The sequence below is a fragment of the Leopardus geoffroyi genome, chromosome C1 (assembly GCF_018350155.1).
Source record: "Leopardus geoffroyi isolate Oge1 chromosome C1, O.geoffroyi_Oge1_pat1.0, whole genome shotgun sequence".
NCBI classification, from domain to species: domain Eukaryota; kingdom Metazoa; phylum Chordata; class Mammalia; order Carnivora; family Felidae; genus Leopardus; species Leopardus geoffroyi.
The window spans coordinates 35,531,726-35,550,534 of record NC_059328.1 but is presented as its reverse complement, the minus strand read 5'-3'; the positions used below and the strand labels follow the sequence as shown (position 1 = coordinate 35,550,534).

General features: G+C 35.8%; 1 protein-coding gene across 2 annotated transcripts in view; it reads left to right on the top strand.

Annotated features, from left to right (window-relative positions):
* Positions 1-18,809, top strand: part of ZSWIM5 (zinc finger SWIM-type containing 5) — a 256,910-nt gene that overhangs the window by 224,013 nt on the left and 14,088 nt on the right. For both annotated transcript variants that reach the window (XM_045477128.1, XM_045477127.1), the window contains 4 exons: positions 60-197; positions 1,626-1,886; positions 2,090-2,225; positions 3,291-3,448. In XM_045477128.1, coding sequence (XP_045333084.1) covers positions 60-197; positions 1,626-1,886; positions 2,090-2,225; positions 3,291-3,448 — 693 coding nt within the window. The remainder of the gene's footprint in view (positions 1-59; positions 198-1,625; positions 1,887-2,089; positions 2,226-3,290; positions 3,449-18,809) is intronic.

The window sequence follows — 18,809 nt, the reverse complement described above, 5'->3', positions numbered from 1 at the left end:
AGTGACAGAGAGCAGTGTGTCTCCATCACTTTCTAAAATTTGGGTCTGCTTATTTCCAGAACTGTTACAGAGAGGAACCACAACCATCACAAACCTGGAAGGTTGGGTGGGCCACCCACTGGATCCCATTGGCTGCCTGTTTCTCACTTTGACTGAGGCCTGCCGTTTGAACGATGATGGCTATCTGGAAGTGTCAGGTACAGGGGTCAGCCTGAGGAGAGCTGGAACTGCCCTTGGTAGCCCTCTCCTCCCTGCCAGACTCTGTTCTACATTTCATGCAGCCTTTTTTCTCTTATCCAAATTGGACCTGCCCTGACGGGTTGCCTTGGCCTTCCTTTCTTTGCCACCTTCCTTTCCCACTCTGTAGACTAGCCCTGTCCTATTCTCCCATTTTACCTTGCCAGCCTTCCTTTGTTCCCCTCACTTCTATACTATAAATGCCTGAAGAGTGTGATCCAAAGGGAATAAGAAGAGTGAGAGGGATTTCAGGAGGCCGAGGCCAAGGCCGAGGCCAAGCCTCAGAGCAGTCTTGAAGTGGAAAAGAACTTCCAACAAGAAGAGTGTGTGTAACCCTTGCGATTTCATAGTACTCGTATTTCCTTTTAACTTTTTCCCTCATGATGGTTATATACCAATTTTACCAATGAGAACTAGAAGGAAAGGAACTTAGCAGTCTCAAAGTAGCAAGGACCAGAGACAGAATTGGTTCTTCTTTCCTTTATGCCATCGCTATATTATATATATACATCTGTTATAGTATTTAGCTCACTGCATTACAGTTTGTTTACAGGTGATTATCGTACTAGACTTTAGCTTCTTGAAAGCAGAGATTATGAGTTACTTATCTTTGTGATCCCAGCACTTAGTGCAATACGTCTCATTTAATAGTTTTCCATAAATACTTACCAGATGAGTGGATGGATAAAGAAAAGGAACCAAGTCTCTAAACCTGTGTAAGACTTTAAACCTGTGCTCTTTTTCTGAAACTTTGAACCTAGAAGTAGAACATATGAAGTAATAATAACATAGAAGTTGTCAATGTTACAAAAGTAATAGTTTAACTGGATGGATTTGGATTTCTCTGGGTAAAGATACAAGGGGTGGCCCAAGCTAGAGCTGCCCTTATCTTCCCTCTAATTCCATGAAAGGAAATCATAATCTTTGGTCTGTTTCATCTACATAATGACGTTTACATCTTGAAAACCTGAGATTGTACTTGGGATTTATTCACCACTGATATACACTTAGCTCCTTCCATATGCTATGCCCTGGAGATGCATAGGGCAATGAGTTAAAGTCTCTTCTCTTTAAGATGCTTGCACTGTCCTGAAAGAGACAGATACAAAACCAGATAATCATGGTATTACATAATGTGTTAGCAATTAATATAAGATCTTCTTCTTCCCCAACTGGTCTACCCACTTCACATACTGGGAAGGAGTTGGGAATCTCTGTGGCTCTGTATAAGCTTTTTTCAGTATATTTTCCTTACTGCTCTGGGGTTCTGATTCAGCTTCCCAGTGCTATCTGATGAGTTAACTGTCACTATTCCAGAGTGGGAGGGAGAGAGAAGCAGAAAAATTCACAGAGCTGACCTAAAGAATCTGGTCCCCTGTTGCCCTCAGATATGAATGAAAGCAGACCCCCTGTGTACCAGCATGTACCTATGGCTACAGGCTGCCCAAACAGCCATGAATCCTACCTGTCATTGGCCCTGGAAGTTGCTCTGATGGGGATGGGTCAACAGAGGGTGATGCCTGAAGGCCTCTACGCACAGGACAAGGTGTGCCGTAATGAGGAGCAGCTCCTAAGTCGACTTCAGGAGCTACAGCTGGACGATGAGCTAGTGCAAACACTGCAGAAACAATGTATCTTACTACTGGAAGGTAAGTAGAGAGGAGTTTTGTCACAGTGTCTTAGGCCCATGATTCTGGGTTCCCCTCCAACAGAGCACTGCACAGAAATATTTTTTTACATGAAAGTGTAGTGAAAGTTCCCATGGCCAGCAAACATGTGCAAGACCCTAGTCCAGGTGGGCAAATTAGAAGCATACAGATAAATAACTGGCTGTCTTATCTTCTTCCTGCAGGGGGCCCCTTCAGTGGTTTAGGAGAAGTCATTCACCGAGAGAGTGTTCCCATGCATACCTTTGCCAAGTATTTGTTCTCAGCTCTACTGCCTCATGATCCAGACCTGTCCTATAAATTAGCCTTACGTGCCATGAGGTAGGTAGCCCTTTCCCAGTCCAGTTGCCTCCATCAAAGCAGAAGTCTCTATTGCGCTTTGTGTATCTCACTTTCTTCTCTTACCCTCTGTCTATTCTGTTGGACCTAACAATATTGCACCAAGCCTACCCCAAAATGGCTCAAGGATTTTCATATGATGTAGGGTTCCTATTTGGAATGCCTTGCTGGTGAGCCATTTGGCTACCTGTACTCTTGGTGGGTTGTCCGAGGAAGCCCCTGAGTTTTTAATAGATAGGGAGCACCCAAGACCTGAGTATCTTTGTTCTGATTCTGAGGCCCATTAGGCAGACTGAGAAGAAGTTGAAGCCCTTCCATAGCTCAAATGAATCATGGTTCCCAGGCATAGGTCACCAGATACATCTGAAGGAAGTAAGAGTAAGTGTTTCTACACCGAGACTTTAGAACAGTGAGCTATGGGTATCTCATTTTCAAACTAGAACAGGATCCCTGGATTAGGCAGGTGGACCTCTAGGATGCAGCAGACCATACAGAAGAATTTTAGTTAGATAAGAAGGCTGTGACAGCTCTTCACTTGAACCAGAAAAGGACTGCTGAGGATTCCTTGGCATATATTTCTTATACTTTATAAAATAATCTTAGGGCTTTTGAACTGCTTTTCAAATCTATTTGCCGTAAGGAGTATTCAGCTTGAGTTCTACTTGTACCCAGACACTCACCTCATTTACAGTATAGTACTCTGAAGTTTTAAAGCCTTTTTTTTTAAGTTTATTTATTTATTTTGAGAGGGGAGAGGGGGGAATGGGGAGTGGCAGAGAGAGAGAGAGAATCCCAAGCAGGCTCCACACTGTCAGTGCAGAGCCCAATGTGGGGCTCAAACTCACGAACCATGAGACCGTGACCTGTGCCAAAGTTGGATGCTTAACCAACTGAGCCACCCAAGTGCCCCTAAGTTTTAAAACCTTTAAAACTCATAGTTAACCCTTTCCTGCCCAGTTCCTCCCCAGCAAAGAACAAATTTCTCTAAGGTAGCTCAGAACAGTAAGGGTCTGGATGGTGGCTGATGACTCTCCCTGGGTCTTCTAGGTTACCTGTTCTAGAAAGCTCAACTTCTACAGGAGACACTTCTCACCCTCACCATATGGTGTCTGTGGTGCCCAGCCGTTATCCTCGCTGGTTCACGCTTGGACACTTGGAATCACAGCAGTGTGAACTGGCCTCCACCATGCTGACCGCTGCCAAAGGTGAGCATAGATAGACTTTAGGCTCCAACACCCCCATTATGCTGGCCCAGTCATGGCCTATCAAGGGCTTGGTCTGCAGTCTCCTGAAGAAGAAAAGCTATTCTTGACTACTTAGAGTGACTACTCAAGTGATAGACTTGACAACTTAGAATAGATGGCTACTTTGATTGCTGCCATTAGAATGAGCACCTGGGTCCAAGCCAGAGTTTTGCCTTTGTTACTAATTGTGGGATGCTGAGTACATAGTATGAAATCATCTTCAAGATAACTTCTAAGTCCAACCTTCTGTATGATAGTCACTTCACCTTTGCAATCCTTAGGTTCAAAGTCTATAAAATGGGGGTCATTGTCAGTGATCCTGTCAGCCTTCCGGGGCCTTTGGAAGATCCAGTAAAGTCATGACTAAGATAGTGCTATAAATCTCTTTATAGTTATGAGAGTTTGTGATATTTCCAGGGCTCCTTGTCAGAAGATAGGCAGCCCAGAGTAACTCTCAAGTTTTTAAGCTCACATACCTCCCTGTTATCTAGGTAGGTTTAATTACAAAGAAGATGAAAATAAGCCCCTGAAAAGCTGTAATGAAATACTAGCTAGCATAGGTTGTGAGTATTTTTTTGATAACAGGAAACTATGGCTATTTTAAAGCATTTTTAAAAAAATAACTGTATCTTGTTGCCCCTCAAAATACATACTCATTATGGAAAAGGTAAAAGATACAGATAAATCAATATGTAAATGAGCAATACACCAATACAAAAACTGAACAAAGGATATGATCAGACAGTTGTAGAAAAGATACAAGTAACTTTTAAACAATTAAAATCCTTGTCCCCCCCTTGAGAAATATGAATTAGAATTACCCTGACATAATATTTTCACTCTTATAGGCAAAAATCAATAAATTTGATAATAGACATCTCTGTGGGGGTGGGAATGGCAGTGGTATGGCATAGAATGTCAGATTCCAAGCAGGATAGAATGACTACAGATCCAAAATGTTCAATTAATCTCAAGCACAAGAAACACAAAGAAAACTATACCAAGGCACACTATAATCAAATTGCTTAAAACCAGTATTTAAAGAGAAAGTCTTATTTAAAAGTAACTAGAGAAAAAAGACATTATGTACAAAAGATAAACATGAGAGCATGTTTCTCACTAGAAGCAGTGTAAACTAGAATAAAGTGGAGAAAATTCTTTAAAGTACTTTTAAAGAATTCAAGATCAGTGAAAATATCTTTCAGAAACAAAGGTGAAATAAAAAACTTTTCAGACAACCTCAATTGAATTAAAAATCAACAATAAAAAGATATGTGGAAAATCCACCAAATTTGGAGAAATTAAATCACACACTTCCATATAACTCACTGGACAAAGGGATAAAAAACAAAAAATTTGAAAATGTTTAAACTGAATGAAAATTAAAAGAATAGCATATCAAAATTTTTGGAATATAGCTAAAGCTTTACTTAGAAGGAAGTTTTTGACACCAAATGCCTGTACCTAAAAAGAAGAAAGTTTTCAAATCAGTGATCTCAGCTTCCACCTTAACCAGAAACTAGAAAAAGGAGATACCACCTCACACCTGTCAGAATGGCTAAAATTAACAACTTAGGAAACAACAGATGTTGGTGAGGATGCGGAGAAAGGGGAACCCCTTTGCATTGTTGGTAGGAATGCAAACTGGTGCAGCCATTCTGGAAAACCGTATGGAGGTTTCTCAAAAAATTAAAAGTAGAACTACCCTATGACCCAGCAGTTGTACTACTAGGTATACAAAAGGATACAAAAATGCTGATTCAAATGGGCACATGCACCCCAATGTTATTAGCAGCACTATCAACAATACCCAAATTAGGGAATGAGCCCAATGTCCATTGACTGATGAATGGGTACAGAAGGTACACACACACACACACACACACACACACACACAGGAATATTACTTGGTGATGAAAAAGAATGAAATCTTGCTATTTGCAACAACGTGGATGGAACTAGAAGATATTATGCTAAGCAAAAGACAGATATCATATGATTTCACTCATACGTGGCATTTAAGAAACTCAACAGAACATAGGGGAAGGGAAGGAAAAAGAAGATAAAAATAGGAAGGTAAACACTGAGAGACTCTTAAATACAGAGAACAAACTGAGGGCTGCTGGAGGAGAGGTGGCAGGGGAAGGATTAAATAAGTGATGGGCATTAAGAAGGGCACTTTTTGGGATGAGCACTGGGTGTCACATGTAAGAGATGAATCACTGGGTTCTACTCCTGAAGCCCAGACTACACTGTATGTTAACTAACTTGAATTTAAATTTAAAAAAAAAGATCAAATGAAACTCAAAGTAAGCAGAAGAAAGGAAATAATAAAGATCAGAGCCTAAATCAATAAATAGAATATAGAAAAACAGTACATAAAATTAATGAAACCAAACACTGTTTGTTTGAAAAGAAAAATAAAATTGAAATCTCTGTCCAGACTGATTAAGTCAAAAAGAAGATAAAAATCACCAATCCCAAGATTGAGAAAGGTGACATCAAAACAAACTCTAAAGACATAAAAATAATAATAAAAGAATATTATGAAGAATTTTATGTCAATAAAACAAACAACATAAATAGGAACAACATAAGGAATGGATTAATTCCTTGAAAGATATAAACTACCAAAACTCATTCAAGAATAAATAAAAATGGACTAGGCATACCCCAAAAGAATTAAAAGTGTGGACTCAGACAGATACTTGTATATCACTGTTCATAGCAACATTATTCACAATAACAAAAAGTTGGAAATATGTATCAAACAGATGAATAAACAAAATATGACATATACACTCTTTGGAATATTAATTTAGTTGTAAAAAGGAATAAAATCCTGATACATACTAAGTAAAATAAACCAGACACAAAAGGAGAAATATTGTATGATTCTATTTATGTGAGGTACCTAGAATAGCCACAGCAAAGAAACATCAGTGGATGCTAAACTAGTGGGCATTTTATTAGCAATGGGATATTTGTGTGGTATCAAAGTATCTCTCCACAAAATACTTATCAATCATAAAGGTAAAAAGTGTAATTCTGCCATTGAGTAACCTTGCAGACATCACTTGAGTAAAGTGGCCACAGTTAATATCATAAATTCAAAGAGGCAGAAAGCAAAATAGAGTAGAAATTCATAGAGACAGAAAGTAGAATACAGAGCTTGGGGAAATTAGTTATTATTTAATGAATATAGAGTTTCTATTTGAAATGATGAAAAAGTTCTGGAAATGTATAGTGGCGATAGTTACACAACATTGTGAATGGACTTAATGTCATTGAATTGTACCCTTAAATGGTTAGAATGGTAAAATTTATGTTACATATATTTTATCACAATAAAAATAAATAACATATAGAAATGAATTTCAAAAAAGTTGAATTCGTAGTTAAAAACCTTTCCACAAAGAAAAATCCAGGCCTAGTTGGCTTCACTTCTACCAAACATTTAAGGAAAATATAGCAATTCTATACAAACTCTTCCAGAAAATTGAAGAGGAAGAAATATTTCCCACCTCAATCTATGAAGCCAACATTACTCTGATACCAAAACCAGTCAAAAATCTTTATAAGAAAAGAAAACTACAGGGGCTCCTGGGTGGCTCAGTCAGTTAAGCGTCCGACTTCGGCTCAGGTCATGATCTCATGGTCTGTGAGTTTGAGCCCCGCATCAGGCTCTGTGCTGATAGCTCAGAGCCTGGAGCCTGCTTCGAATTCTGTGTCTCCCTCTCTCTCTCTCTCTGCCCCTCCCCTGCTCACGCTCTGTCTCTCAAAAATGAATAAATGTTAGAAAACTACAGACTAATATCCTTATGAGTATAGGTGCAAAAATTTTTAATAAAAATGTTAACAGATTGGGGCGCCTGGGTGGCGCAGTCGGTTAAGCGTCCGACTTCAGCCAGGTCACGATCTCGCGGTCTGTGAGTTCGAGCCCCGCGTCGGGCTCTGGGCTGATGGCTCGGAGCCTGGAGCCTGTTTCCGATTCTGTGTCTCCCTCTCTCTCTGCCCCTCCCCCGTTCATGCTCTGTCTCTCTCTGTCCCAAAAATAAATAAACGTTGAAAAAAAATTTAAAAAAAAATGTTAACAGATTGAATCCAATAATATATTGTAAAAAGGTAAAACATCATGACAAAGTAGGGTTTATCCCAGGAATATAAGTTTAGTTTAACATTCAATAAGCAATCACTGTGATTCACCGTAATAATAGAGTAAAAAAGAAAACACCTGGGTTATTTCATCATCTTAATAATACAGAAAAAGTGGGGCACCTAGGTGATTCAGTCAGTTAAGCTTCTGACTCTTGATTTTGGCTCAGGTCGTGATTTTACAGTTCGTGAGTTCAAGCCTTGTGTCAGGCTCAGTACTTATAGCGCAGAGCCTGCTTGGGATTCTGTCTCTCCGTCTTTGCTCTGCCCTGCTCTCCTCATGTGCGCTCTCTCTCGCTCTCTCTCAAAAAATAAACAAACTTTAAAAAACTACAGAAAAAGCATTTAATAAAATCTAGTACTAATCCCTAATAAGAACAGTAAAAACTCCCAACAAACTAGGAAAAGAAGTAAACTTTCTCAACATGATAAAGGGTATGATAAAGGGTATCTAATATACAGCTACCCTTAAACTTAATGGTAAAAGATTGAATCCTTTCTTCCTAACATCAGGAACAAGGTAACGATGTTTGCCTTCAGCTCTTCATTCAACATCATACCAGTGGTTCTAACCAATGCAGTTAGACAGTACAAAGAAATAAAAGATAGCCTCATTAGAAAGGAAGAAGTAAGAGTGCCTGGCTAGCTCATTTAGTGGAGCATGAGACTCTTGATCTCAGGGTTGTGGGCTCAAGCCCCAAATTGGGTGTAGAGATTACTTGAAAATAAAATCTTAAAAAAAAAAAAAAAAGGAATAAGTAAAACTATCTTTATTCTCAGATGATATGCTCATCTATGTAGAAAATCCTATGAAATCTACAAGTAGCTATTAAAATTAATAATGAGTTTAGCAAGTTTGCAGGATACATGATCAGTATACAAAAATCAATATACCAGCAATGAACAATCAGAAATTGAAATTTAAAAATTATTGTAATAGTATCAAGAAGGTATGAAATACTTTAGAATAAATTTAACAAAAGATTCAAGGCCTATATGATGAAAATCATAAAACACTGTTGAGAGAAATGAAAGAAGACCTAAATAAATTGAAGGATATCTTGCACTTATGAATTAGAAAACTCAATATTGTTGAATGTTGATTTTCTACAAATTGATGTATAGATTCAGTGCAATTCCAATCCAAATCTCAACAGGCTTTGGAATAGAAATTGATCATCTGATTCTAACATTTGTATGAAAATGCAAAGGACCTACAGTAGCCAAAAACATCTTTGCAAAAGAAAAACAAAAGTGGTAAGACTAACACTACCCAATTTCAAGACATATTATAAAGCTATAGTATCCAGTATAGGATTATTGGGGTAAGATAGACAAACAAATCAATGAAAAAGAAAGTCCCAAGTATACTTATATATATGTGGTCAGTTTATTTCAATAAAGGGCAAAGTCAATTCTGTTGAGAAAAAGATGGTCTTTTCAACAAATGTTACAACATACACAAAAATTAATTTATGAGGGATTGAGGACCTAGATGTAAAAGCTAAGACTATAAAACTTTTAAAAGAAAACATTAGAAAAATCATTTTCATTTTATATTAAGCAAAGATTTTGTAGATACAACATTAAAAGTACAATCCAGGGGCGCCTCGGTGGCTCAGCCAGTTAAGCGTCCAACTTCGGCTTAGGTCATGATCTCGTGGTTCATGAGTTCAAGCCCCGCATCGGGCTCTGTGCTAACAGCTCAGGGTCTGGAGCCTGCTTCAGATTCTGTGTCTCCCTCTCTCTCTGCCCCTCCCATGCTCATGCTCTGTCTCTCTCTGTCTCAAAAATAAATACACATTAAAAAAAATTTTTTTAAGTACAATCTGTAAAAGAAAAAATTGATAAATTGTCTTACCAAAATTAAGAACTTTTGCTTTATGAAGTCTCTGTTGAGAATGAAAAGCAACAGATTGAGAGAAATATTTGCAAATCACATATCTCATAAACGACTTGCATCCAGAATATGTAAAGAAGTCTCAAAACTCAGTAAGAAAATGAACAACCTATTTTTTAAAAATGAGCAAAGCTATGAAGAGACATTTCACCAAAAAAGATATTCTGATGGAAAATAACCACATGAAAAAATGTTCCATATCGTTAGTCCCTAGGGAAATACAATAGAATCACGATAAGAAAATGGCTAAAGTTAAAAAAAAAAAAAAAAAAAAAAAAAACTATAGCAAGGACTGACAAGGATATGGAGCAAGTGGAGCTTTCATACACCATAGGCAGAACATAAGTGGCAAGACCACTTTGAGAAACCATTTTACAATTTCTTAAAAAGTTGAATAGACATGATTCAGCCATTGCACTCCTAGATAACACCCAAAAGAAAGGGGAAGTATGTATCTATAAAAAATCTTCAGCATGAATGTTCACACCAGCTTTGTTTTTAATACCAGCAACTGGAAACAATCCAAATATCTATCCATATGTGAAGGGATAAACAAACTGTGATATAACCATACAGTGGAATACTACTCAATAATGAAAAGGAACGAACTATTGATCTATACTACGATGTGAATGAATCTCAAAATAATTATTGCTAAGTGAAAGAAGCCAGACCAAAGGAAAAGCCGTATATTGTATTATTCTGCTTATATAAAATTCTAGAAAATGCACACTATAGTGACAGAAAGAAGATCAGCAGTCTCCTGGGAATGGGAGCTGGGGCAAGCTATGATGGAAGGGGAAGAAGGGATTACCAGAGGTCACAAGGAAACTTTGGAAATGATGTATGTGTTCATTGTCTTGATTGTGGTGATAGTTTCTTGGAGGTATACATATGTCAAAATTTATCAAATTTTACATTTTAAAATATGCACTGATTATTGTATGTCAGTTATACCTCAGTTTTAAAGCTGTACATAAATGTATAGATAAGTAATGATGGCAACTGATTATAACTCATTGAATAAAATAGATATCCATGAGTTTTATATGGTATAAACAAATAAATGAATAGAGTGGAATGCCAACTGGTGATTGTGGAAGGAATGATGAAATGAGAATATAACATTTGGGAAAAAAAGAATATACCATTTGGCAACCATATAATACTTAGTTCAGCCTAGAAACATCAATGGATAATAAAACTAGTGGGTTAACATTTGATAAGGATATTTACATAGTCTCAAATTATCTTTCCACAAAATACTTGTCAATCACAAAGGGAAAATGTGTAACTTTACATTAGAGAAATTTGGCAGACATCACTTTAATCAAATGATCACAGTTAATACCATCAAAAATGGGTCAAGTCATATTTATATATATCACCTGTTAGGAAGCTATAAGAACTTGAGGAAACATCAGGCATACCCAGAAAGAAGGACATACTTAACAAAATAACTGGTCTAATCTACAAAGTGTCAAGATCATAAATGTCAAGGGAAGATTGAGGAGTTTTCCCAAAATGACGAAGACTAAAGAGACATGACAAATATGATCTTGTATGAAATCTGTTTGTTATAAAGTACTTAATTGAAACAATTGGTGAAATTTGAATAGGATCTGGTAGATGGTAGTAATATATCAATATTAATTTCCTTATTTTGACGGTTGTATTATGGGTATGTAGAAAATTGTCCTTCTTTGCCAGAAGTATAGACTACAGTGTTCAGGAGTGATGGGCTGTCAAGTCACATACTTTTGAATGCTTCAAGGGTAAGAAAAGATTTCTCTGTACTATTCTTGGAACATTTCTGTAATTTTGAAATTATTTCAAAATAAAAGAAAACATTTTGATAAAACATTGTGTTTGCAAAGATGTGGAGTGGGAGTATAGATTGGTAACCCTTTGTGAAGGGCAATTTGGCATATCTATGAAAATTATAGTGCACATATCCTTTGACCCAGCAATTTCATTTCCAAGATTTTATCTTACAAATATATTTGTACAAATGTGAAATGATGTTTGTACTAGGTTTTTCAGTCCAACATTGTTTGTGATTGCAAAATATTCGAAACATTCTAAGTATTCATCAATAGGAGACTGATTAAATATATCCAAAATCTCTTATGTGGAATTCCAAAATCTGAAAAGCTTTGTAAATCCAAACTTTTTTTGTTAAGTTCCACAGCAAAACCTGACCCCAAATGACATTAGGCATTGGTCTCATCACTCTTAGTCATATACATCTTTGCTGTTCACTAATACTGTGTTGCCTTCTTTGTTTATGTTGTTGTTGTTTTGTCCATTTGAGTTTAATTGTCCTATAAAAATGTCCAGAAAATTGAAGATGAGAATAAGAAAAAATGGAAGCATCTATCATTTTTAGTAGCACAGAAAATAGAGTTAGTGTAGAAACTTGATCCAGGTATGTCTGTAAGGCATCTTACTAAAGAATAGGGTGTGGCAATTAACATGACATGACTTGAAAAAAAGAATAGAAAAAGTATTGAAGTTTTACCAGAACAACAATGACCAGGACTAATGAAGAATAGAATATTTTTCAGAGGGCAAAAAATGAAGATGTTGACATGAGCATGATTGAATAGTTTCAACAATGAAGCAGTGTGACTATGCCACTGAATGATTTTTGGTCATGAAACAAGCTAGAATATGCCATGAAGGACTGAACATATTTAAGGTGAGTATAAAATACCAGAATTGATTGCAGAAAGTTAAGAAGCATCATGGTATTAAATATCTGAATATCTATGATGAAGAAGCTTCTACTTACCATGAAGTAGATGAAAGTTATATTGACAAATTTGTTAAGATCATTTTTCATGAAAATCTTAGTCCTAAACATGTATGCAGTGCTGATATTCTTTTTAAAAAATAAATAAATAACAATGATTAATGAGCAAACAAGAGATTTTAAGGACTTTAAACACAGATTGAAAGTTCTGGGATGTGCCAATGCAGGGGACAGGTAAAGTTAGAAAAAGCCAACATCCAGGATGTTTCAGAAGTTGTTCACAATTTCATTGTTAGTGTGTAAACAAAAAAGAATAAGTAATCGAAGAGATATTTTCTAACTGACTTAATAATCTTTACCAATGATATGAACTCATTGCACACAAACAGGAATGGAAGAAAACCATATTGATTATACTATTCCTGGAACACCGTTCCACACATACCCCTCCTAAACTTCTTGTGACCAAGAAATTTTACTCCTAGTGAAGAGCAAATGTAATATTTATTTTTTAATTTTTATACTCTATACTTGGCAGCAGCTAACGTCTAATACTTCCTTAAAAAGTTATTATGGAAGCTTGATCAGGCCTACCTTAACGATGCCATTTACACAGTTGCTGGTGGTTGGAATGATTGATAAATATTTGGCAGACACTTTGGCTTACAATAACATTTGAAAGTAAACCTGTAGATAAAGACTTTGAAGGATTTTGTCACTACTGAAAAGATATATAGTCTTACTACTTATGCTAAAATTTTATTGACTAAAAGTCTAAATAAGTCAAAAGTGTGGTCAGTGGACAAGTAGCATCAACATTGCTTGTAAGCTTGTTAAAAATACAAATTCCCAGATCCACTGAATCAGAATCTCTGTGAGTGTAGCCCAAGAATCTATATGTTAAACAAATTCTCAAGATGACTTTTATGTGCACTAAGGTTGTAAAGCGCTGAAGTAGAGCAATCTCATATTAAAAAAATACTGAATATGTTATGTACCTGTTGTACATTCCTTGCAAGATAGAAAAATTGCTAAAATGGTGTAACCCAAATAAGCATGAGACTAGTATTGATGACTATGGTGAAATATAACAGATGGAAAAAATCTCCATAGACAATATGGGGGAAATGTATGAGCACTTAATTGGTCTTGAATAACATGTGTTTATCAGTGAAGAGGTTATGGCTCTTGCTTAATTGAAGACACTGCTTATCTAGAAAACCATATTAATGAGTTATGTTACCCTAGAACTACACATTTTTAAAGGTCATCTATTTTAGTTGTAAAGAATCCCATTCCTGCCCCATCATTAAATATTCAGTTCTAATAGCAAACCTGATGAAACCTTTTATCCAATATCCTCAAGAAACCAGATGGAGCAAATATTCTCTGCATATGTATGTAGAGATATTTAGCTTGGTTTTATGTTTATTGAATGTTTTCTTAGAAATAAAGAGTACCAAGTATTTATGGTCTATATCACCCTATTTCATTTCTGTATTGATAAATTACAATACTGATTTTGCTCTTCATCCCAACTAGTGTGAATATTTATTCATTCCCTGCACAAATAGTAATGTGTTTAATTATGGGATCTTGCTCCAAGCCCACTGCAAAAATTATGTATAATGTATGCATAAATTATATCTCTGTAACTTAAAAAAATCTGAATTCCAAGACACATTCAAAACCCAAGGATTTTGAATAAGGAGTCGTGGATCTGTACATCCATAAATGGAATACTATGCAGCCATTTAAAGGAAAAGAAGCTCTTTATGTACTGGTATGGAAGAATCTCCAAGATATGCTGATGTGGGGGAGTATAACATGCAAATATGTATATACTAGCCTACTTTTTAAGGTTTTTGTTGTTGTCGTTCTTGTTGTTGTTGTTGTTTTTAAGGAGACGAACTACATAATGTATTTCCTTATTAACCATAGAATATCCTGTTATGTAATCCAAAAATTGATATTATTGGTTGCATGTAAGTTAGAAGTGGGTGAATGAGAGTCAGGGGTGAGGGAGAGAAAGAACTTTTAATTATTAACCTTTTTGTATCTTTTCAATATTGAACCATGTGAATATTTCCAAAATTTTAAATTATAAATGTAATTGAAACTGCTTAAATTGAAATGCAGAGAGAAAAAAATGAATGGTGGGAAGGTACCTAGAACAGAATATCTGAGAACTGTGGGACAATTAGAAAATATACCTAACATGTACATCATGGGAATACCAGAAGGAGAAGAAAGGAACAGAAGAAATATTTGAAGTAATAATGGCTGAGAATTTTCCAAAATTAGTGACAGATACTAGAATGCAGCTCCAGGAAGCTCAAAGAAGACCAAGAAATATGAACACCAAACTATTTTCTCCTAAACATATATTCAAACTGCAGAATACCAAAGACAGAGAAATTTTTAAAGAAACCATACAACAAAACCAGACCTTACCAATTGAGAAACAAGGATAAAAATTACATCACTTTCACAAACCATGCAAGCAAGAGAGAGTGAAGTGAATATGTAAAATGTTGAAAGAATAATCACCAATCTAGAATTCGGTATCCAAATAAATTACCCTCCAATAGTAGAGGAGAAATACTTTCTTAGACAAACTGAGGGAATTTACTGCCAATAGATCTGCTTTGCAAGAAGTCCTTCAGAGAAAAGGAAAAATACATAAATGTGAAACTCAGATCTACATAAAGAAAGGAAGAGTGTTAGAGAAGGAATAAATGAAGGTAAAATAAAGCTTTTTTTTTTAATTCTTTTTTTTTTTTCAACGTTTATTTATTTTTGGGACAGAGAGAGACAGAGCATGAACGGGGGAGGGGCAGAGAGAGAGGGAGACACAGAATCGGAAACAGGCTCCAGGCTCTGAGCCATCAGCCCAGAGCCTGATGCGGGGCTCGAACTCACGGACCGCGAGATCGTGACCTGGCTGAAGTAGGACGCTTAACCGACTGCGCCACCCAGGCGCCCCATTTTTTTTTTTTAATTCTTAAATGAATTAATAGATAACTGCTTGTTTAAAATAATAGCAGGGGTGCCTGGCTGGCTCGGTAGTAGAACATGTAACTCTTGATCTCAGGATTATAAGTTCAAGCCCCACATTGGGTATAGAGATTTAAAAATAAAATATTTTTAAAAATTTTAAAATAATACTAGCAATGTATAGTAGCAATATATTGGGTGATTATAGCTTAAAGATAAGTGAAATGAATGACAGCAATGAAATTATAGAAGGAAAGGAAAAATTGAGAATACTGTTATAAGGCACCTTATGAAGTGGTATAGTTATTTGAAAATGAACTTAGACTCATTGTAAACATATACTGCAACTCTAGGGTAAACACTAAAATAACCTTCAAAGGAGGTATAATTAACAAGAGAGAAAAGAAAATTAAATTATAAAATAATGCTCACTGTAAGCCAGAGATGGCCAAAAAAGGGGGAAGATTTTTTTAAAAAGAAAAAAAGAACAAGTGTAATAAAGAGAAAACAGTTACAAATATGGTAGATGTTAATCCAACTATATCAGTAATCACTTTAAATGTTAATGGCCTAAATATGCCAATCAAAAGGCAGAGACTGACAGAGCACATTTGAAACAAAAACACCAAAGCCTAATTATATGTGGTCTACAAGAAACCCAGTTTAAATATAAAGATACAGATGGAGTAAAAGTAAAGGGATACACCAATGACCTAAATATAAGAGCTAAAGCCATAAACTTCATAGAAGAAAATGCAGGGATAAATCTTTATGACCTTGACTTGTCAATGGATTCTTAGATATGACACCAATAGCATGAACAACAAAAGAAAAAGTAAATTGGACCTTATCAAAATTAAAAACTTTGGGGGGTGCCTGGCCTGCTTGGTCAGTGGAGCATGTTACTCTTGATCTTGGGGTTGTAAGTTCAGGCCCCATATTGTGTATAGAGATTACTTAAAACTAAAATCTTCTTTAAAAACTTAAAAACTTTTGGGGCATCTAGGTGGCTCAGTCAGGTAAGTGTCTGACTGGCTCGGGTCATGATCTCACGGCTTGTGAGTTCGAGTCCTGCATCGGGCTCTGTGTTGACAACTCAGAGCCTGGAGCCTGCTTCAGATTTTGTGACCTTCTCTTGCTTGGTATCCCTCTCTCGCTCTGTCCCTACCCTGTTCATGCTTTCTGTCTGTCTCTGTCTCTCTCTCTTTCTCTCAAGAATAAACATTAAAAAAAAATTTTTTTTTAACTTAAAAGCTTTTGTTCATCCAAGAATATTGTTAAGAAAGTAAAAAGACACCCTATAGGATGGAATATTTGTAAAGCATATATCTGAAAGGGCTTAATATACAAATATATAAAGAACTACAACTCAACAACAAAAAAGCAACCAATCCAATTTAAAAATGGGCAAAAGACTTGAAAAGACATTTCTCCAAAGAACGTATATAAATAATAAGCTCATGAAAAGATACTCAACATCATTAATCATTAGTCATTAGGGAAATGCAAATCAAAACCACAATGAGATACTACCTCACACCCATTAGAATGGCTATTATAAAAAATAATAAAGAAAGTTGGCAAGGATGTGGAGAAATTGGAATGTTGTATATTGCTGGTGAGAATGTAAAATGGGACAGCTGCTGTGGAAAATAGTTTGATTGTTCTTGAAATTTTTATTTTTTATTTTTTTTAATATAAGCTCTATACCCAATGTAGGGCCCAAACTCACAATCCCAAGATCAAGAGTCACATGCCATGAGCTGGCCATGACCCCTGTTCCTAAAAATTTTAAATAGAAGTACAATATAACCCAACTATTCCACTCCTAGGTATATAACCAGAAGAATAGAAAAGAGGAACAGGGCACCTGGGTGGCTCAGCTGGTTAAGCATCTGACTCTTGATTTCAGCTCAGGTCATGATCTCACAGTTCAGTTCGTAGGATCAAACCCTGCATTGTGCTCTGTGCTGACAGTGTGGAGCCTGTTTGGGATTCTCTCTCTGCCTCTCTCTGCCCCTCCCTGCTCACTCTCTCTTTCTCAAAATAAACATTAAAAAAGAAAGAAAAGAAAGAAAAGAAGGAAGGAAGGAAAAAGGAACTCAGATACAGAACATCAGTGTTCATTGCGGCATTATTCATAATAGCCAAAAGTTGGAAACAACCCAGTGTCTGTCAACATATGAATAAACAAACAAAATGTGGTATATACATAGAATGGAATATTATTAAGTCATAAAGAGAAATGACATTCTGATACATGCTACAACCTGGGGGAACCTTGAAGACATGCTAAGTGAAATAATCCAGATACAAAAGGATAAATATTGTATGATTACATTTATATGAAATATCTATAATAGGCAAATTAATAAAGACAGAAAGTAAATTCAAGGCTACCAGGACCTGAGGGGAGAGGCAATGTAAATTATTGTTTAACAGGTACAGAGCCTCTGTTTGGGGTGATTTAAAAGTTTATAAGTAGTGATAATATTTACACAACATTTTGAATGTAATTAGCATATATATACATATATATGTGTGTGTATATATATATACATATACATATGTGTGTGTGTGTGTGTGTGTGTATATATATATATATATATATATATATATATATATATGATAGATAAATAGATGAATGAACTGATAAAGAATCAGTGCTAGAACAAACAAATAGACCCTGAGTACAGACACTGAATAGCACTGGGCTTCATTTTTTTCCCCAGTACTTAAATGACTTTAGGCAGTCATTTAACTTCTCTATGACTGAGCTTATATGTTTTACCTTTCCAAATATTTTCTACTAAAAACAGAGGCCAGGACTTTAAAACAAAACAAAACAAAACAAAAAAAAAACAAAAAACAAAAAACAAGGAGGTGTTGTCAACACTCTGGCCCTCACTTTCCACACCCTGTAGCCTCACTGCCAGACTAGTTGCACTGAAAGCAGGAAGAGTCTGGAAAAGGTACTCTTCCAGGAAAGCATACATAGTAGAAATATTAAAAATAGTTCTAAAACAAACAAATAAAAATATTTCTTAAAAACAGATTTCTTCAACAACAAAATACAGAGAAAGGTCTACCATGCTAACACAAATCAAAAGAAAGCTGGAGTGCCTATATAAATTTTAGACAAAACAGGCTTCAAAACATGAAAATTACAGGGATAAAGAGAGGCATTCCACAGTTATAAAAGGGGCCAGTTCTCCAAGAAGACATAATAATCCTTAATATATATGTACTTAGTAACAGAACATCAAAATACATGAGGCAAAAACTGATAGAACGAGAAGAAATAAACAAATCCACTATTATAGTTGGAGAACTCAACATATTTCTATCAGCAATTGACAAATCCAGTAGGCAGAAAATCAGTAAGGATATACTTGAACTGAATAGCAATATCAATGAACTGGATCCAATTAACATTTATAGAATACTTCATCAGACAACAACAAAATCCACATTCTTCTCAAGCTCACATGGAACATTCACCAAGATAGACCACA